General features: G+C 41.6%; 1 protein-coding gene across 1 annotated transcript; it reads left to right on the top strand.

The window, feature by feature from the left end:
• Nucleotides 1–1,171: 1,171 nt before the first annotated feature.
• Nucleotides 1,172–21,455, top strand: adam19b (ADAM metallopeptidase domain 19b). The gene is made up of 23 exons (XM_062393272.1): nucleotides 1,172–1,409; nucleotides 1,697–1,809; nucleotides 2,917–2,987; nucleotides 9,925–10,003; nucleotides 10,226–10,302; nucleotides 11,895–12,099; nucleotides 12,202–12,267; nucleotides 12,483–12,554; nucleotides 12,648–12,814; nucleotides 13,583–13,667; nucleotides 13,856–13,995; nucleotides 14,100–14,277; nucleotides 14,362–14,451; nucleotides 14,616–14,811; nucleotides 15,611–15,719; nucleotides 15,855–16,065; nucleotides 16,222–16,299; nucleotides 17,107–17,215; nucleotides 17,299–17,428; nucleotides 18,581–18,683; nucleotides 18,763–19,122; nucleotides 19,219–19,289; nucleotides 20,127–21,455. The coding sequence occupies exons 1-23, from the start codon at nucleotides 1,310–1,312 to the stop codon at nucleotides 20,131–20,133; spliced, it is 2,817 nt and encodes a 938-aa protein (XP_062249256.1). The 5' UTR covers nucleotides 1,172–1,309; the 3' UTR covers nucleotides 20,134–21,455.
• The last annotated feature ends 318 nt before the right edge of the window (nucleotides 21,456–21,773 follow it).

Raw genomic sequence — 21,773 nt, 5'->3', positions numbered from 1 at the left:
TCCTGAAGAAGTAGCGCTGCTCTGAGGGCAGGTTTCTTGTATTGCAAACTTGGTAAGAGATCCCAACCACCACCTGCTCCCAGCAAGAAACCGCAGGCTCTCATATAACGCCTTCAAACAATGGAGTGTATATAAAATGGATGATTTTTCTTCACCACGTCCCAGTCTAAGCAGAAGCAATCGGTTGGAGCACTGGTTGCAAGGACTGATTTATAAACCCCCCTCGACCAATTGTGAGTCAGTCTCACTTGGACTAACATCAGTGTGATACAGTGTACATAAAATGAGAGAAATGATCAAGGAAAAAATATTTGACGCACACTTTTTCGTTTGGTCCAAGTCCCTTCCACTAACATAGAGGAAGATTTATGACTTATACTGCAGTCAGCCACCAGGTGGCGATTGAGACGCGTTGGCTTTTGTCATGTCCTCCATCTTTACATAGAATCTCTGCTGTTTCATACATTTACTGTTTCTGTCAATCCGTTTCTTCAATCTGTGGCTTTTTAGGTCCCCAACTTGATAAAAGTGTCATACTGAATTTCATTAGCACTGTAATCATGATAAGAAGAAGAAGAAGAAGAAGAAGAAGAAGAAGAAGAAGAAGAAGAACAAGAACAAGAAGAACAAGAACAAGAACAAGAACAAGAAGAAGAACAAGAAATAAACAAGAAATGTATATATATAAATGTATGCGTTGGAACAAGAAAGACATCAAATCAATAAAAGAACAGAATACAAATAAATACATTTAATAGCACAGATGTAATCAAAACTATCTGGTGGAAGAGCTGATTACTGAGATACTGTGTGGATAAATGTTTCCATGAAATGAAGCTAACAACTCATTTAAGACGAAAAAAAAATGTTTTTAGATAGATACTTTATTGACCCTGGGCAATTTTAGTTTATCTAAAAAAAATAGATTTGGCGAAGTCACCATGGAGAGGCTAAACAGCGCCCCCTCTATCTCATCTCGTCTCTAACAGGATGGTATTTAGTGTTATGCTGCTCGCTCGTGCGTCCTGTCATCCTATCTATGTGTGCGTTTGTGTGTGTTTGTGTGCGTGTGTTTGTATGTGTGTTTGGTGAAGGGGAGGGGTTGAGACAGAGAGGTGTGTGTGTGTGTGATCAGCAGCAGCAGCAGCATCTCATTCAGACGATGATCTCCATGTCTCCCGGGCAGCGTCTCCTCCCTCTGATGTGAAAACTCTCAGTCTTCTTCTCATTCTTCTTCTTCTTTTTGTCATTATTATTATTCTCCTGCGAACACGAATGTCTCGGGCTGGATCCACGGTGTGTGTTGACAATGAGTCCCGCGGCTGTCGGTGCTGTTCGGTCCTGTCTGTGTCTGTTGCTCGCAGTTCTCCTCCACTGTGCAGTTGCATGTGCAGCAGCTGTCTATGATGGTGAGTGTTTGTCTGAGCCATAAGATCCAAATGTGATATCTGTAAACATGTCGTGCAACAAAACGCACATGATCGCATTGCACCGGAATGTGTTTCCACGTTAAATTCAATCTACCTCCACGTGTTTGTTTGTAACGAAACTACAAACGCAAGTGTTGATTTAATTTTGCTTTAATTTGCCTAAATGCAACAAATGCACAACTGGAGATCAAACTCAATTGTATTTTAAGGTCAGTGAACTTGCTCTTGGTCATTCTTAATTTTTTTTTTTTTTTGATTTCCATCAGGGTTGAATGAGCCGGATTCTCAGGAGAGGCTCCTCCAGCATGTACAGAGTTATGAGATTACTTCTCCTAAATGGCTGCATCCTCACTCACACAGCAGCTCTGCCAACAATCAGGTAAGACATTTATCTCTCTGTCCATTTCACTTAAGAAAGAAAATATGTAATTTCCGGTTGCCAGTGGGTTGCGCTATAACTATAGCTGAAATACTGGTCTGTTGATGTCTTCAGGCCAGGACGTTTATCACTTATGTGACAGTTGGGGCAGATTTGACAAGTCATATGAAAGTGAACTTTCTTTTTGATGGTGAAGCATCATAATGTTGCCAACAAGCGCAATCTCTGACAAAAGTGTGAAAGGCCTCACAGTTTAGCAACACAAAGGTTGTAGGATCAGACTGAACAAGTATGAAGTCAACCTGATTTATTCTCTAGGAGGAGTTTGTTTAAGTACCACCCTTCCAAATGGCCACGATTTGAGTAAGGTTCCACATTAAAATATAAATGGCAGACTTCCTGTTGGGATTAGGTGATAGTTCTAAGAAACTATTTGTAGTTCTCACATTTTTTGCACGAAGGTGAAACGCACATTTCCTTGTAAGGTTCTAGGGGGCGCCCATGAGTCATGTGGGCTGATACACCTTATTTAGTTAAAGCTTTACTTAAACTTCCTGGGTCAGTTTAAAAAAAAGAAAAATTCATTTTTTCAAAGATTCAAGCCTTCTTAACTTTTGAGTACTTGCCTTTAAACTTTACCAGCCCTCAATACGGGTTTCATTTAGGCCTCCCTGCCTTTTATTGGCCCCAAATGCTTGTGGATCATGGAAATGTGGCACCGTAACACTGGCTGTAGCCTCGCTGTATTTGCTTTCCTGTTTGTTATCGCATTGATTTTTAGATTTTGTTCATGACTTTAAAAGCTCCTGTGTAATCAAGGATTTCATTACCTCCCTGTGGGCCTTTACGTCACTTTATATCAGCTGATCGTCTTCTGATTGTTGACTAAAGTTCCACAAACTCTGGAGCTGGGATCAGAAATGCTATAAATGTTCCTGCTTTTAAATCTCTTCTTAAAGTGTTTCATCTCTGGGTGAATTTTAACTTATTTTATTGGTTTTACCATTAATAGTTATTGTTGTTTTTTCCTTTTGTGAAGCCCTTTGTAGCTTTGTTAAAGAAGTGCTATGCAATTGAAGCTTAATATTATGATTATTATTATTCCAGCATCCCGAAGAGACGCAGGTTCTGATCACCGCTGAGGGCCAGGAGCTCAGACTACACCTGGAGAAAAACCAGTGAGTGATTTCAGTTTGATTTTGTCCATTAGGTGTTGTAATGTTGCAATGGTTTTTTTTCTCCGACTTTACACTACAAAGTTGCCCACACCAAATTACTACCATTAGATCCAGATATAGCCTCAGTATTTGTATCTTAATCATCATCAGACATCCACAAGACGCCCCAGCATTGATTTGAACAGATGCTAGTCGTCACATACACATTTATAAGGTCAATACCCCTGTGGGTGCAGCGATGGGGAACAAGGGAGGAAAAGGAGCATGATGGTTTTAGACGACAGAGGCTTGACACCCGATCTGTGCGCCTTGGGCAAACAGGAAGTAAGATTGCACCTCTGCCTCTTACGTCCTATAATCTGATGGAGCGGTTCCTGTCCAGTAACAATGGGGATGGTGATAGGAAGCGAGCAGAGTATCTGAGTTTGTAATGTAGAGTGTGATCGCTGCGCCGGTGGGAGAGCGGGGAGGGCCGCAGCTCTGGAGATGTCAGAGGTGACGACACAGAGCTCCGGTTTATCACGTCTGGATCAGAGCCAGCGCTCAAGTGGAAAGGGACGCTTTTATGAAGCTCTAGATATATAACGTTTTTACCATTGGACGTATTGGGCCTCTGTCAGTCATTCACAGGCACACACATTAACAGACCATGACTCCGCTGTGTCTGAGCGGACGTCCCCTCAGGGATTTAACCCCCCGCTGCTCTCCCTCCCCAGCAGGTGGTCACACTGTTAGATTCCCTCCTGGCTCAGGAATCTTCATCAATCACACAGTGTTTTTCTCCGTACGGGGGTTAAGAGGGGGATGGAGAGGAGAAATGAAGGACTTGATCTAACTTACAGTCGTTCAAACTTAAATAGAGATGTGTAAATGTGTTCAAGACAATAACCATGGATGAAGATACACAGAAAGAGGAACTACAGCAGAAAACAACATTTTGAAATACATTAAGTGCAACTTCTCAACTGTTTCCTGTGACATGGAAGCTGTAAACATTTCTTCACACGTCGTGAATTGCAGTGCACTGTTAAAAAAAAACGAATCATTGCTAATGTGAAAGTGATGATTTTTTTTGCTAATAAAGCATGGGGAAGAAAGTAAAGCATTTCAGGGTAAAAACAGACTTTGAAACACATCCCGCATTCTAAGTATTGATTCATTAATGTACCTTGTCTGAGAGCTTTATTGACCTGGAACTTTCACATGCATTGTGAATTCTCTTTAGCGTTCATGCAAGCCACAGTTCATGTAAAGGTGGGGTTGGTCATTTGTTTTTATCGTATTTATTTTGTTGAGGACGCTTCTAACGGGCGACAGATGCAAAAAGGAAAAAAAACCTGAAAGAAAGTGAAGAAGCGGTGACACAGGTTAGAAGAAACAGACGAAGCTCTCAAGAGAGTTTGTGTTGACAAGTGGTATGAGTTTGTGGTGTGCTTGTCATTCTATTCTAAATATTGCTCCATAAACATACAAAGTTTAAAATGTAAATATTATTAATTTACGACTAAATTTAAGTAAGTATAAGTAAAATATCAGATAACAAAAGCACCAATTAAATCAATTCACAGGAATTGATTTATGAGAAAATATAGGTTGCCTAATATTTTTATTAAAAATAAATCATTTCTGTATCCACTTTAAGTATCCTGACCCAGTTGTTTACATTTTAATGTGTAAACGACTTGTAATTGTAATAAGAAAAAACGGAGAAAATTACTTGGAAATAAAATCAAAAAGAATTTAGGTCCCCTAATGAAATGCTTTTATTTAAAACAAAAATAGGCACAGCAGCACTTTTTAATGCACTTTCAGTTTTATGATGAAATATTAAGTTTGCCATGTTGTATCAACTTGTGGGTTGTGGGTGAGGAATCATTATAGATCTTGACCATTAGGTTCAGCAATCATCCCACTAATAGTTTCTGCAGAAAACACATTAACAGTGTTTGTATTTAGTCCGAGCTCTATCCCCTCCGCCCTGTTCCCCCAGACCTCAGCAGAGATTCCCATACTGTGTTTTGCTCTGTCCTCTGTTGCCCTGATTTGGAGACAAGTCAAGAAAGCAGTTAATGTCTGTGAAGATCAATGTCTGAGTTTGGAGGGAAGCCAGAGGAAATGCTGCCAGTGTCCATCCCTGTGCCCTGGCTACTTCCTCGTGTCCTCGTTGCCCCTGTCGCAGCTACACCCTGACAGTCAGCAGATAAGAGAGAACCCAAATGAGCTGTGAGATGCTCTTGATCTCATCTGTCTGTTTCTCCCTCTGCAGCATTTACATCCATTTGTTTCCACTCTCTATCTTTCTCTTACACCTCATCTGCTCTTCACTAAATATATCACTTCATCAGAGCACGGAGGAAGACAAAGCTGTGAATGTATGTGGCTCTCTGAGCGCGTGGCGGCTGGAGTCCCGTCCATTCATGTCAACCCGCCTGTCATGCTTGTAAATGTGCATTTCTGAGTGTGCACATGGGTCTTTTTTGTTGGATGGTATCAGTGCGGGTGTCTGTGTGTGTCTGTGTGTGTATGTGTGTGTCTGCCTGAGCTTTTATCTTGATGAGAAGCCGTGAGGCGCCCAGCAGTGGGGTTGATTTGGTTAAGAGCCAGGGACAGGCTATAGTCGTGCTGACTCAGGGAGCAGGAAGCGGAGATTGGAAAAATACAGCGAAAGGAAGAAACTGTGGAAGAAAATGAATGAAGGAGCGGAGGAGAAGGGTTGAGGACCGGAAAGTCAGTGACACTCGGGTTGAGTTTTGGTGTGAGATATGAATAGTGTGGATGTTCTCGCTTCCCCCTCTGCGTGACTTTCTCTGTTCCTCTCTTTCACGCCCTTCCTGCACCCCCGTGAGAGCACAAACCCAAATTAAAGCATTCCCTTGGGAGATGAACACATCATTGTTCCTCCTCTCCTCTCCTCTCCTCTCCTCTCCTCTCCTCTCCTCTCCTCTCCTCTCCTCTCCTCTCCTCTCCTCTCCTCTCCTCTCCTCTCCTCCCCTCCCCTCCTCCCCTCTCCTCGCCTAAAAATGAGCACCCTATTACTTCTCTCTTTTCTTTACCTCCCCTCACCTCATCTGATATTCCCCAGGGCTCTATAGCTCAAATATACATCTCCCACGCACTCCCTGCAGGTCAGGGTGTGGGAGACTGGGGCCACACACACAGACACAAACACACACACGACACATGTACACACACAGCACCCCAAAAGAACACAAACACGCCTGGAAGCTCAGACCTGATGGATTGCAGGTCAAGGCAGAGCAGAGCAAGGGATGCCTTCGTTTGTCCTTGTTTCCCTTGTGTCTGTGTTTAGTCTCATGGTGGTGCGGCCCTGTCTGCTCTGATATCTAAATCAAGACCTCAAGTGTGTGAGTGTGTGTGTGTGTGCATGTTGGGGAAACAGGCTCACACACAGGCCTTCACACAACAGAACATTGTCCTCCCTGTGCAATAAAAGCCTCTTAATCATCCACTGCTGAGTGCTACTTTGACTTTGCATCAGCCTTCACCCTCCCTCCGCTCATGTGCAGTGATGTCATCTGATACCATGAGAGAATGCGACCCACTGACCCTATAATGCATTACCCCACATCGCCTCGCTCCCCGCTTCACTATCTCCCCCAAGTACATTAGCATTACTCCCCCACCCCGTCTTTCTCCTCCCAAGGCTGAACCAGGCCTTTGTCTCAGCCTTGCTGCCAGATAGTCGTGATTCAGCCACTATTCTGCTGCTCAATCAAAGCATGTGTCTGGACGCTGGAGGACATCCAAGCTCTGTGGAGGGCTCCCGACATCACTTAGAGGTTTATACAGTCTTGATTTGAAAGCAGTGACGGCACCTACAACAATACAATTAGTCGTGTATGGGTCGGGGTATTCCAACAGTTTTATACTGGTTGATTCAAAGCCTGGCAACAAAGTTAGCCTACTGCTGATAGGGTTTATGAAACTGGTTGTTTCATCGTCTTTGGAAATCAGAGACAAATGTAGAAATGAGCATCTCAAACAATAAAAGATAAACCGATTTCATTTTTACAATCATTATTCAAACAAAAACCCTGAAATGTGAAGATTTGCTGCTTGACTATTTAATGTACAGAAAACTGAATATCTTTGGATTCTGAAGACGGAATTTTTTTAATATTTAATAATACCCAACGTTTTTATTGTAGACAGCAGCTTCTATGATAAAGCGTCATTCTCTTCCAAATTGTTACTCTAGTCTAGTCCAATCCAATATTGGGCTTGATCATCCTGCATTCAGAAACGCACGCATTAATTTCTAACAGTACACAAAAACAATATATAGAACTCGAACTATGGGTTTTATGAATACAGACAAAAATGCAGATCTTTTCTGCATTGTTTATTCTGCAATATAAAAATGATCATACTAGTGCATTTAAGCAAATATGTACTTTGATGCCTGGGAAAGGTATCATAGCTATCTGAGATGTCGGGCTCTTGTAAACCACTTTAAATGATTATTTTATGTGAACTATTTCATTTTGTCCATGAGACTGTGCTGAGCTGTCTTTGTTGGCTCCTAATTGCAGAATACAGCATTAAGACTTAGAAACTTGGGGACATGTTATACTTCTTAAGGTCATGTGAGCAAAGTGGAGGATGGAGGAGAGGATTGTGTGTTTCCTCGAGGAAAAAGTGATCGTTTTTTATAACGACACGTGACGACAGAGCCGGTCACAGAGACGACAGGAGGACATGATGGGAATACGAGGCAGGAAACCTAGACGACGTCCAGATATAAATGAGGGCAAAGGGTCAAATCACAACCCAGCGCTAGTTACCCCGTTAAGGGTGACATCAGCCGGATACATTATCACTGAGCAATCATTTTTAAGTCCCCCCCCGATCTGAGACCCTCAGAGTGGTAATCTGTTAAAGGATGAAGCAGCCGTTCTCTGTCTTTGACTTGCTTTGTCACTGATTGCATCAACAGGCATGTATTGTCTCAAGAGGCTAGTCTCCTTCAGGGCGTCTGGGAGGACAAAAGAAAAATCCCCCATCTTCCCTTAACTCGTCTTCATCATCCTTTTAGAGAAGCGGTCTGACATTTTCCCGAAACGCACTTAATCACTTTCTTGGTGCGAGTCAGATGAGAATTGATAACACTTTCAAGTCTGAATGTGAAGCTATAGCCTGCAGTTATAGTTGACAAGACTTAATGACAAAATACATCTACCACATTTACCAGCACTGGTAAATCTCATGAACTTATCTTTGTTTGATCACAACAGAAAGTCAGTCATTAATGACTCCCGGCAAAAAAATGGTTTTGTTATAAATATTTTTCTGTGAAGGCGTGAGAATGGTATCATTGTTCTTATCTAACTCTATCCAGTGCATTGACAAGGTTGAAAATGGATTAATTGTTAATTCTGAGACCTATTACCCACAAGATGGTAAGGATGACAAATAAATGAAAGCACATGATAAATAATAAAAACACTAGTTGGACTAATCCTTGTGGTATGGAAGAGAATTAGGGTCATAAGACAAAAATTATAGATGAACATTTTTCTTTTCTATTTTGAGGATAAAGTCAAAATGTTGAGGATCAAGTCTCTTCGGTTTCTTCATCAGATCTGTTAAAGGAACAACTGTTTTCTCCCTCTGAACATAATCTCTTCAAAGACCTAATACTGACCACCACTGTGTTTATGTATTAGAAGAGAATGTACTTGGTTCTAAAATTTATTCTGAGGAACAATTTCACCAATTCATTGACACAGGCATTCTGCATATTGGTACAAAATATCAAATATGAGTAGTTTGACATATTTTTATACGTAAATCCTGAAATTTCTTGTCTATTCTTGATGTTTATGCTTTTTTCCCCAAAATTTCAAATTTATTCTCGACATTCTGACTTTTTCTTAACTTAACAAATTTATTTTCGAGATTTTAGCATTTTTTCTCAACATTTAGACTTTATGTTGACCATTCTCGAAATGCAAAATGGAAATAAAAAACATCCTGTCATTTTGTTTTCTCCAGCTCGGCCCTTAGTCTCTTCCCTGGTGTGGGGTTATACGTTTGATGTGTTATTGTTTGAGATCCTTAATCAGATTCCCTCTTTCGATCAGCTTTAGCATATTGAGCACGTACGTTTCCCTGCGGCTTGAATTCACTGCAGACACGGTCTGTTTGACCGATCTCAGGTCCGATGGTGGGAGGACAGATGAGGGGAGATTTAGAGACGCGGAGCAAAAGGAAACCAGCTGTGGGGCAGACAGAGTTTATGAATGAAAACAGGATGAATGGATTGAAGCAGAATGGGAAGGAGAGAGAGAGACAGGAAAACAAGCATCTGTTTGAGATGTAAATATTGGACCGGTAGGTTTGACAGAAACAGACTGAGAGTCCAGAGACACCCACTCAATCACAAACACACAAGGAATTCAAGTTTCTCATCATGACATGACCATGGGTAACTGATTATCAGAAACCCCCTTATAGCCTGTTTTGTATACTAATGGTTAAATCTCGGTATTATAGAGAAAAGGAGGATATTACTCAATAGCTCTTTCAAACAAATCCAGCCTCTCAGTGTAGGTCTGTGACCATCTCCCCCTTCAGCTCTTCAGAGAGCAAGAAAGGGTCACTTGGGAAAGGTATATATGGATTTAGTTGGAGCCAAAACACTTTTCCCACATTCTTTTTAATGCGTATCTCTGAGAGGATCTAAATCTTTAAAGCCGTCTGGTTTTCTACAGCGTCTCCGTCAGAATGAATGTTTTATGAGCTGTGGGCTGCCGGAGAGAATTAGTCCCCCTCTACCTCCTCTGTGTCCTGCACCTTTATACACTATGTTTCACCATTACTCCATATTGTAGCTGTTTCAGGAGATTTAATGTCTGACACCACATCTTTTTCTCTTGCAAATTGCCCAATTGGTTTGTGTGTCGTCTTTCACCAGGCAGCTGTTGGCCCCTGGATATCAGGAAATATGGTACACCCCTGACGGAGCCCGCAAGTCCTCCTCTCCTGCCAACGCTGTAAGTCTGTCAGACAGTTTGATGTTCTCAAACTGCAGACGGGAGTTGAAAATCACAGGAGGGAGATAAACATCAGTGCAGCTGATCAAATAAAATGGTGTATGAACATAAATTGTTACCATTTTAGCTCACATAACCAGGCCCTCTGCCCTCTTAACTGTGTCACTTTATTTCTCCACAAAGAGCGCTGTGTGTTGAGCTGTGATTGTTTCTGTCTCCCAGGGACACTGCTTCTATCACGGGGTGGTTCAGGGCTTTGAAGGATCCAGTGTTGCTGTTAGCACATGCTCAGGACTCAGGTAAGTAAAACACCAGCAACTTCTAATAATATTTAGAGTTGTCCCCAGTGGTGAAAGACATTTCCTAGATTCTAAGAAGATGAATTCCCTCCTTAGATAAACGGTAATTCATGAAGACAGCTCCCTGAGTTAAGGGCAGCGAAGAGGCCCCAGTTGCTTTAGGAAATTTGTAAAAAAGCTGCAGAAATTGAAGGCAGGAGAGGGCTGTACTAATAAAAGGAAGTTGGGTGATGCAGACAGAATTGTGCAGAGAAGGGTTTGTGTTGAGTTTTTGTGCACCCTGTAATAAAGAGGGATTATACATTCCCCCATCAACAATACAAAGTTTACATTTTCGTGCAAACCAGCAAATATACGCCAACGGATTTGTCAGAGAAAGGCTCATATCAGCTGATGTTATCAGTAAATCGATAAGTCTAGTAAGAACTATCTAAAATGACAGAAACCACCCTTGTGACAAATGTCTTTAGAATGTACTTGACTTTTACTACCCAGCTCTTATCCCAGTTCCACTTATTTTGCCATGTAGCCAAGTTACTTTAAACATATAATAAGTACTGATCGATAGAAAAGTCAGATTAGGGTCCATACAAATGATGGCATGCTTCAGCTTCATTTCATAATATCATAGCATCATGCTTTGAAATGAGTGTAGATCCAACAGCATATCAGCAACGAGGTCAACCACACATTCCCACTAATCAAAGTTGATACAGTTTTGAAGTATTTCTAAATCATAAGTGCTGAAATCATATTTGTGTACATGATTTCAGAGACTAGTAAAGAACAGAACTTGTATTGAGCGGTGGAGGAAACCTGTTGTCAGACCTTGGGTTGATAAGGTGACAGCCAGGAAGCAGTTGTGTGCAGTGTCTTGTGAAGTCAAGTGGGTCAGTAGGTCATCGGCTGCAGAGCTGGTTCACTGAGTCCAGCTCAGTGTGGAGATCCTGTGTTTTCTCCTGGTGTCGCTCCAGAGCAGCTGATGCTTCCTGCTGGAGACGCGCTCAGAGAGGAGGAGCAGGAACTGGCAAGCGCAGAGAGAAATCACAGCCATATGTTTGTGTTTTTCTTTGGGTTCATCGCTCTGCATCTGGAGGACAAGTGGATTAATATGTCTTCTTTGGAGGAATGCAAACACAGCGAAGAGGGACGTTGACATGTGGGCGTCTGACCTCTCCAGATGTTTCTTACAGCTGTCTGACCTGCTGCTTGTGTGCTTGTGTGTTAAGCGTCTGCACTCACGAGAGATTTTGTCAAAAGGGATTGTGTATCGCTCTGTATGTCCCAGTGGATTTTATTTTTATACACAAGTAAATCACTTGAGACACGTGATTCTCTGCCCCACCCTGCCCCCATTCATAAAACCACCCCAGCCAAATAAAAATAAAAATAGACCTTTCTTGCAACCATGAATCTTATTATGTGATTGTGTGTTTCAGCATTTAAAAGCACTGGGGTTATTAGGGAGGAACTGTGTTTTTAGCCATAAAATGCTAATAGAAAAGCAGCAATACCATTAATCACATTGATTTTCTCAAGGTGATTGGATGGAGCCATCAACGATGTGCCTTTTTTTTTTTTTTTTACCCCAGGGGACTCATTTCTCTGAACACAAGCATCAGCTACCTGATAGAGCCTCTTCCTGTTTCCACGGACGCTCGGCAGCACGCCGTGATCAGAGCCGAGAGTCTCCATCTGCCTCAAGGAAACTGCCTGCATCACCATGGCGACAAGGACCAGCCAGAGGAGCGGCTTAATGACTTCATCCATGGAATGATGTCATCACGGAGCAAGAGGGTGAGTTCGGACAGGACGGGCAGCGATCATACGCCTACTGTAACACATTTCTCACAAACCACCTAATAGATTTGTAGCTCATGTTCTGCATTGAATTTCCAGGAGAAAAGGGACTTGAGTCAAAACATGAAGTACGTGGAGCTGCTGATGGTGGCAGACAGGGCTGAGGTGAGAACACAAATGTGGTAAATATTAAATATTAAAAATTTATTCAGTGGTAAAGATGATGAATAGATCAAGTAAAAATAAAGCTGTGATTCATTTCCTGTCTGTTATTTGAAGTGTGAAAAGTCCCTTTTGTGGTTTGTGAACATGTAAAAATACGTAAGGGTGTGGGTGGGTGCGTCTGTTTCACTGAAACTTGTGGCTTATATCTTTTGCAGTTTGAGAAGCATGGTAGTAATCTGGAGAAGACCAAACTGAAACTGCTGGAAACGGCTAACTTGGTTGACAAGGTAACGGTTGATGAGAAGCGTGACAACCACACCTATATTTAGTAATGATGAGTTAAACTGTCACTGTTCCTGTGTGTCTCTCTACTCCTTCAGTACTACAAGGCTTTAAACATCCGTGTGGCATTAATTGGTCTGGAGGTGTGGTCCAGCCAGGACATGATCAGCGTGTCGGACAACCCACACAGCACTCTGGCAGAGTTCCTGTCCTGGAGACGCAAGCAGCTCCGCGTGCTGCCCAATGACAACGCTCAGCTCATCACGTCAGTGCCTCTCACTCTCTCTCTCTCCAGTCTTCCCATTTATCTGACGGACATGTCTCAGCCTTGGGGGTTAATAAAATATAACATAAATATATAACATAAAACCAGATGTAGGGTGTAAATAAATGTATATATGAAGTATTGTAGTAGTGATTCTTAGTGAAGTAGGGATTTAACTATATGAGGGCGAGTGGATGCTGTTTTAAACATAGAAATAAATAGAACAAACAGAGGACTCTTTGAAAGCAGAATTACAAATCGATGTCTAATGTCCAAAAGCAATTCTGCTAAAACAAATCCATAACTGCACCCATATTCCTAGTGTGTCTACGTATATAGAAATCTTTCTACAATATGATAGCGGAGTATCAGTATCTAAATCTTAACCTGTCCTAGTCTCCAGGGTGTTTGCCAAAATTCTTTACAATCTCAACATTCACTCAACCGTGTTAAGACAAATGGATCAACAATCAGTCCTCTAACAAAGCATGCTGGTGAGCTGCTGAGATCCACTGCTACGAATGATGTGCCGATCCGCTCTTCACTCAGCGCAGTCTAAAACAGGAAGTAGGAAGTTCAAGAAGGACACCTCCAGGCGGTGTCCAATCGGGTGTGAGGTTCCATATCCGTATCCTGCTTTAATAACAAAAGTTCAACATACATAATGAAGAGAGGGCGGTGCCTACAGGCGATGATAAGCATCTCCAGTTGCATCCCAGTGGGCTGTAGTCCAGGTGAAACTGATCAACCGAGTGTTTCTGTCTCCAGGGGGAAGTCATTTCACGGCACCATCATTGGGCTAGCTCCTCTCAAAGCCATGTGCTCCGACTACCAGTCTGGTGGAGTGAACACGGTGAGAGACCAGAGTCAAAAAACCAAATACAATTGAGTGAATGTTTGTCTCTGTGGTAACAAACAAATAAATAAAGCTCTTTTGTTCAGGTTGGAGTTAATTTATGTTGGTATGACTGAACGCCAGGATGCATCATGATTATTATTGTTATTATAATAAAATTTGCCTTCGCCTCTTCTCCTCAAAAGGACCACTCAGAATTTGCCTTCGGCGTTGCCGCCACCATGGCGCACGAGATGGGTCACAACTTCGGCATGAGTCATGACAGCACGGGCTGCTGTCAGGCCAGAGCAGAGGACGGGGGCTGCATCATGGCCGCCGCTACTGGGTATAGTTATAACTCAGAAGGAAAAACGTGGGATTTGAAATTTGATTTAATCCAGTATATTGTGAGTATTTATGTACTGTATTTGTGTTTCCTCCATGGCACAGGCACCCGTTTCCACGAGTGTTTAACGGTTGTAATGAGAGGGAGCTGGAGAGCTACCTGAGCTCCGGAGGAGGGAAGTGTCTCTTCAACCTGCCCAACACCAGGTCCATGTACGGAGGGCAGCGCTGTGGCAATGGTTACCTCGAGGAGGGGGAGGAATGTGACTGTGGCGAGGAAGAGGTCAGTGTGTGTGTGTGTGTGTTTAGAAGCTTTTATTCATCTTGTATGTTTTTGCCAGGACTCATGACTCACTCTTTTGTGTAGGAGTGCACCAGTCCCTGCTGTAACGCCAACAACTGCACTTTGAAAGCTGGGGCCGAGTGCGCCCATGGCATCTGCTGTGATAACTGCAAGGTACTAATATGAGAATCTGTGGAAGAGAAACAAAAAGTCATGTCTCACACGAGGAATCCGTCACCCCTCGAGCTGATTCTTACCTCTAGAGAGACAATTACAATTAATTTCTTCTCCTTCACTCTTAGTTCTTGTGTTTCTTCGTATTGTCTCTCTCCATCTAGTTGAAGAGCCCAGGCGTGTTGTGCCGTGCTCCCTCAGGACCATGTGACCTGGCCGAGTACTGCGATGGCAAAGCTGAGTCTTGTCCTGCTAACTTCTTTTTGGTGGATGGAACGTCGTGCTCGGGCGGCCGGGCCTACTGTTACACAGGCATGTGTCTGACGCTGGAGCAGCAGTGTCTGTCACTGTGGGGACGAGGTCAGTAAACTGGGCCATTATAACCTGTTCATCTTTTTCTAAATGAGATATATCCTCCATTTACATTACAATTACCTTTTATATATATATATATATACATGTTGTGCAGCTCTATATTTTCATGGCCTCTTCTGTTTACATTATTTTAATTTGCACATCTCTTCAGGAGCAGTCTCAGTGGTGTGCTTATTTGTATTTTATACATAGGCTATTTCTTTATATATATGTTATATGTATATATGTTTTTGTTTGCAACATTGTTTGCATTTTCGGCTGTTCGTATAGCTTTATTAAGTATATATATATATATTGTATATATATATATTATATGCTATATATTGAGCAGGAAAGGAAAAGCTGTAACTACTTTATTTTGATGACATCTGATATCAAATGGCTAAAATAGCCCAGGATTCAAAGGCATGATGGGATTATATTAAAGAGAAAAATGTAGCCTGACTCCCCAGATCAATAATGAATATATGCAAATGTTAGATCTTCAAATATTCTCACTGGAGATAAGATGAAATATATCACTAAAGAAAATAAACCTGCTCTGCACACTAAGTCAGGGAGACTGGACGGGGTCCGAGCTGAGCCCGCTGTGGGTGCGAGATCAGGTTATTGTTATTGTGCGATGTCCACTCCCTGGGGAGGCTTTGTTGTACCACAGGAGCCATCTGGTCTCCATCAGGTGGTCGCATGCAACACACTGTGCGTGAATTTGTTTGGTTACTGGGTTTGCGTGTCCGCAGCAGTATTAATATGTTTCTATGCATTCTCTTTCTCCCCACCACAGATGGCCGCTCGGCCCCCGACCTGTGTTTTGAACAGGTGAACATAGCCGGGGACATGTTCGGGAACTGTGGCAAAGATCAGCTCGGGAAATACAGGAGCTGCAAGGACAGGTGAAGAACAAAATATTCAACAGCGCATTCAAACTAACTCTCTGGTTGATATACTCTATCGTTCTATTGAAACATTGGGATATTTTCTATGTCGAACGTTGATCAACATCAACAATCTATTATTATTTCTGTCAGAGATGCAAAATGTGGGAAAATCCAGTGTTTAACTTCAGCTTCAAAGCCCATTGAGAGCAACGCCGTTCGCATTGAGACCAGCGTCACTGTGGACAACAAGAGAATCCGGTGTATGGGAACACATGTGTACACTCCCGGGGCAGACGAGGCACAGGGAGACACCCTGGATCCAGGCCTGGTCATGACGGGCACCAAGTGTGGAGACGACTCGGTGAGACTCGTATGGCGGCAGGGAGGACGCTCTTGATCTCAGTATTTCTTTAATTTGTCCGATAGCCATATTTAACCTGCTGACATTGTGGCTCAATGCTTTTCATGAAGTAAACTTCTTTCGAATTTCTCCCTCTCACCCTCCTCCTGTCGACAGATTTGCTTTAATGGAGAGTGCCGCAATGCATCATTTCTGCGGGCTGATGAGTGCAATGCCAAGTGCCACGGACACGGGGTGAGTTTCAATGAGTGTGAGGTGGATTTCCTCTAGAGTGCTGGGGGAGGTTTGGCTGCCAGCCCGCTATTTATGAAAATTAGATCCTTGGCATTGGTACAACTTTAAGATACTTTACTTAACTAAAAAGTAGAATCACAGCAATGTCAAGTGTTATCAGCAGACTCAGTTGAGTTGTCATCCCACAGCAGGATGCCCCCTTTCAATGTTAAGCCTTAATATACAAAGAAAATTTAGCCGTCAAATAAATGTGGTGAAATGAAAAAAAAACATATTTCCTCTTAAATGTTAGCCTTTCTGGTTCAGTTTATTTCATGAATTTTCAAGGTAATCCAAACTATTTTACAAAACAAAATAACACACTTACACACCTATACACATTCTATGAACCAATAAAGCATCAGAAGGAAGAAACTCTTTATTAATCTGCCCCTTGCACATAAAAAACACATTAAAACACAGATGGCCACAGATTCTTCTGTTTGATTTCCTTTCTTTGCACAAACCACATAACAAATCATACTTTCATTTATCAATAGACAATGTAGCTCAATAAGTTCATACAGATGTTCTTAAATGTAATTTTTGAACGAGAAAGTAAAGTACAAGTGCTTCAAAGTGGTCTTTAGTACCGTACTTTGTTACATTCCACTATCAAACCTGTTATTTATACAGTATGTCATATAATAGTGATTTCAAAGTGCTGCTATTGGCCAAAAATATCATCAATCCGAATCCCTGCATGTCACTTTAATGAATGTTAACGTTTACATTGTAATTTGAATGGGTGACACGTCTTCTCACCAGCTGTGTAACAACAACCATAACTGCCACTGTGACCGTGGCTGGGCTCCTCCTCTGTGTGACCAGAAGGGCTCAGGTGGGAGTGTCGACAGTGGACCTGTCATCAGCCACAGTAAGACACTGCACTATTTTATTTTGTTGATATGCATAAAGTGACATCGTTCTACTTCCTGACTCTATGACATGTTCCATCAGGCGGTCTCCTTCCAGTCCTGCTTGTCCTGCCTCTGGTTCTCTTTGTGGTTCTGGCTGCTGTCGGACTCTGGTGCTGCTACAGACATAAACTCCACCCATTGAAAAGATCAGCGCCACCCCCGGTGCCGAGGTATGACAACAAATTCCTCTAAATATAGCTATGCAGCTAAGCAATCGAAAATGAAACATGAGTAAGAAATGAAAAAAATGTTTGATATTTAAAAAAGATTGTTCATTGAAGAGATATCTCAGACGGGTTTCTAAAAGACAATACTGTCTTTCTAAGTTGGAGTGTCAGAAAGATTGATCCAAACTTATTGTCTTGTAACAGCAACAGCTCTGTCCTCTTTAGTCCAAACAAATATGACACATCATAACTAGATTCTGACAGATTACACTAATCTAAATGTGTGGAAAGGAAAGCACCTACAATTGTTTCTCTGTCTGAAGCTCGGACATGAACAGATTGTCATTACTTAAATGGTAAAAATAAGATAAGACATCTTACTTACATGAATCTCAACATTGAGGCTGGTTCTCATCGGTACATTGCGACAGTGGTTTGCTGCAATGTACCGATGAGGAAGTTGTGATGCAATTCTTCAATTCTTCTTAGAAGTCTTATAAAAGGGGAACTGCTATTAATAACTTGTTACTCGAAACAGGCGTAGTCTCTCAGAAAGAATCAAACTGGAAAGAATTCATTCATGTAATTACCAGTCAGAGATACAATGAGATGAGAAACCACATCTTCTCAAGGAGTTTAGCTGCATCGGACCACTTAGAAATTGTTCTATAGTGGCTTTAATTAGTTGAGTGTGGATCAGATTGGTTGTCTGCAGGCTTTTTTCACATCGTCAGGAACGGGGCTCTGTGTGAGAATGTAAAATACTGAGTCAGTTGAGTTTCTCCTGCTTGAGTGTCCGGGTGAATCCATGTGACACAGCGAGTTTCTAACATGGGACAGATGAATAACTACAAGAACAAAAGACAACAAATATCTCAGGATGAAATAGAGTTGCCAAACAAGTAGAAAAACGCTGAAGATGATGACAACTTCGAAAAACAACGAGATTTGAGAGATTTCTGTGATAAGGGCCGACCCAGTACTGGTGTGCTGTAAACTGTCTACACCTTGTTGTTTGGACATTATCAAAAAGCTCCTGTTGAAAAACACCCCCAGTTAGTTTAATAATTTACTATACTATGAATGCTAATGAATTTCTCCATGTTGTGTGTATTGACAGTTTGAATGATGGATCTCTACTTCTGTTTCTAACAGTTGTTCAGTCCCAGTGGAGGCCAAGCCTTTGCAAGCTGACGGTCATTTGAACGGACACGCCAACCCGACGTTCTTACTAAAGAAGCAGCCGTCGGACCACCTGGTAAAGTAGCCTCTGATGACTCATATCGGGCTGTATGTCTCTGTCCTTTTTGATAATTAGAAGACACGTTCTCCCACAGGTGAAGGCCCCTGCCTGTCCAAGCCCATCCTCCTCGACCCGGTCCAGACAAGCTATTGTGCGTCCAGCAGTGAAGCCTCCTCCTGTACCTGTGTGTGCTGCAGTTCAGAAAGAGCAGACGCCGGAGCCTCAGCACCAGCCTGTGTCGTCTCCTCAGAGACAAATCTCTCCTCAGGCTTACACCCCCCCTCCTCTTAAATCTGCACCGCCGACCAAGCAGAGAAAAACCTGGGCTCCTCCGTTACCTTCAGGACCTCCATCTGTTCCTAAAGGTCGCTTACAGCCTTCAGCTGCAGCTAAACTCCGACCGGACCCTCCCAACAGACCTCCACCTCCTCTTCCTGTCAACAAATCATCAGTGGTGAGTTATTCAGACACATTTTATTAATATGTTAAAGACATGTGCAAACATTTCTTCAGTGAACTTTTTCTTGTCTTACTTCTCATTTTATTGCAGGATCAAGTGAAAGTCCTGCTGGCTGCTAAAGCTGCTTTGGTTCCATCTGCTGGTCAGAAAAAGCCAAACAGGTGAATCATCGGGCATTTACATTTTCTGTTGTGGAGGAAGTACTCAAACATAACTCAAAGTAAATGTACAAATAAACAGACAAAAAAGTACTAATTGAATGAAACCTTAAATTAAATTAAAGGAAAAGTACCACACAAAGTTTTCTACTTTCTACAACTTAGTAATTAGTTGCTTTAAAATATACTTAAAGTATTAAAAGTATAAGTACATGTAGAATTTAGCTTATTCCCTAATACAACATCGTTAAGGATTAATCCATTGTAGATGTTTCTCCATCAATGATGCTACAGGTGCACTTTGCTCCTTATTGAAGGAGGCGGGGTCTAATATTTCTACATATCTCTTTAAACCACTTTTCTAGTTTTGATGACAACTCAAATCTCTCGACAGTTGTTTCATTCACCCATTCACACACACAAATTCATACAGTGCAGCAGCTTCTCTAACGCACAATACTCATGCACTGCTGTCAGGGGCAACTCGGATTCAGTATCTTGCTCAAGAGGGAGACGGGGATCGAACCGCTGACCCTCTGGCGAGAGGATGCCTTGCCCCATCTCCTGATCCACAGCTGAGATATTAGACCTGAATTTTGAATGAAGTGCAGCATGTCATTGCACAAAGTCAAGATAAAAAAGATAACATTCAAACTGGATGGCATCACAGGAGCTCTTGTATCTTTAAAAATCATCAGCTTTTGTCTTTGAGGTCAACCAATACGCCATGGAACCGTGACGATTACAGATTCATAAATAATGTTGTAATATAGTAAATGTACTTTGTTTGATCCCATCACTGATTCAAACCTCTTCTGAACTTCTTCTTTCTTTTTTTAGAATCTAATCTAAGATCTCAGGGAGACATCGGGGACCACCACTTGCATCCAGTAATGGATCTGCCTCAAACTGTATTTTTAGCCACTGACCAAGAACATGTGGATTAAGATGAATACTTAACACACTTCTGTGGATTACAGTTTATTTATATAATGTTTAATAAGGGAATTATGGAAAATATCAAAATGAGTATGTTTTACAATGTAATCTGTGTCCACCTGAAACAACAATTTTGGAAGGTGTTTTATTCTCCCAGACGTCACTGGAAATGTGAAATCGCTCCCCGTTTGTCAGCAGCGTTGAATCACTGCTCAAGAAGGATCTATTCTCAAAGTGAAGAAAAACAAATGTTTACAATGTAGCCTATGTATTAAACATGGTGTCTCTTAAAGAGCATCAGCTATAAGGGGATATCTTATATTAAGAAAAGATGCCAATAGTGAAGTGCTTACGCTTTGTATGTGTGAACAAATAATGTGATTGGAACTGGACTTAAGGGGACCAGTAAAAAGCCCTACATGCATGCTGTATGTATATGCTTATGCTGAGAGATATGGATGTGTAGCAGGAAATGTTAGAGATTCGTTTGAAAGATTTTATATTATTGTGCACTTTTAGCAGTCTCTTTAGGATCAAACCCCCCTGAAGGCCATTCAAAATCTCCTTCCACAAACCAGTACCAGTCACTTTTCAAGCTGACAGGACGTGAGAGTTTGATACCATAACGATTTGTGGTGAAGAATCACTAATGTGACTATGGGTACCCTTATTGACGTTCTTCTGTCACTGTCAAACTGTTTTCAGACATGAAGTCTGTAAAAAATGTCTGGACAATTTGGTCCCGACTTTATCCACAGTTTATATGAAGGACGCAGACAACCTCCTGCTGTATTCTCATATGTGCTTATTCTGACATTATCCTCACTTTTTTTCAAGGGGTCCTGCAGTTGAGACCCCAGGGACGAAAAAATAAGTTACAATTTATTACATATTACGAACAAAAATGAGCCATATAGTTTTACCTACATGTAAGCTAACCAAAATTGCACCGTAAAATTAAATGATTTCAACCCTTGTGCCCAAAGATCTTTTTAAAAACATTTTGATGGGAGTTTCCTCATGACCAAAACATTATGTAGACTCCTTTACTGAGGAAGACTATGTAGTGTGACAATCCAATCCATGTTACAATGTTAACTCTGGCATTATTTTAAGGTACAGTGGTTCATTACTTTGCTGGAGAGATGTCTGTCAGCTGCCATGTTTTACCTTCTTATCACACCTATGCAAACTCAGGCAACACTGTGTCTTCAACTGGAATTTACATGAACAAAAAATAATAAAAAATATAATGTTACATGTTTGGTTGTGTTTCGTTGAATTTGTATGATTTTCCATAAGAATTCCATAATAATTTCATTGCTGAGATATTTAATGCTAGAATGCTTGGAAAAGATAGGAAAGGAGAGGAGAGGAAATAAGGAAACAATAGTTATATCCATGCACTATATCTTTGCTTTAAAGCTCAGTATTTAATGTTTCCATCTTGTTCATCTTCATCTGCACTTTGACAACAGTCATCCCTAAACAAACATAAGAATTGTACAGATTTGTTTCTTGATGTTTGGGGAGAAGACCTTTTGATCA

The sequence above is a fragment of the Platichthys flesus genome, chromosome 8 (genome assembly GCF_949316205.1).
Source record: "Platichthys flesus chromosome 8, fPlaFle2.1, whole genome shotgun sequence".
NCBI classification, from domain to species: Eukaryota; Metazoa; Chordata; class Actinopteri; order Pleuronectiformes; family Pleuronectidae; genus Platichthys; species Platichthys flesus.
Note: the sequence above shows the minus strand (reverse complement) of the source record. Positions and strands in the feature narration are given on the sequence as shown.

What these genes read in the sequence shown, in the direction of transcription:
- adam19b (XM_062393272.1), top strand. Translation starts at nt 1,310, where the DNA reads ATGAGTCCCGCGGCTGTCGGTGCTGTTCGGTCCTGTCTGTGTCTGTTG. An exon ending in AGCACATGCTCAGGACTCAG is followed by an intron (nt 10,303 to 11,894) that starts GTAAGTAAAACA and finishes TTTTTACCCCAG; the next exon opens with GGGACTCATTTCTCTGAACA. An exon ending in TCTGCTGTGATAACTGCAAG is followed by an intron (nt 14,452 to 14,615) that starts GTACTAATATGA and finishes CTCTCCATCTAG; the next exon opens with TTGAAGAGCCCAGGCGTGTT.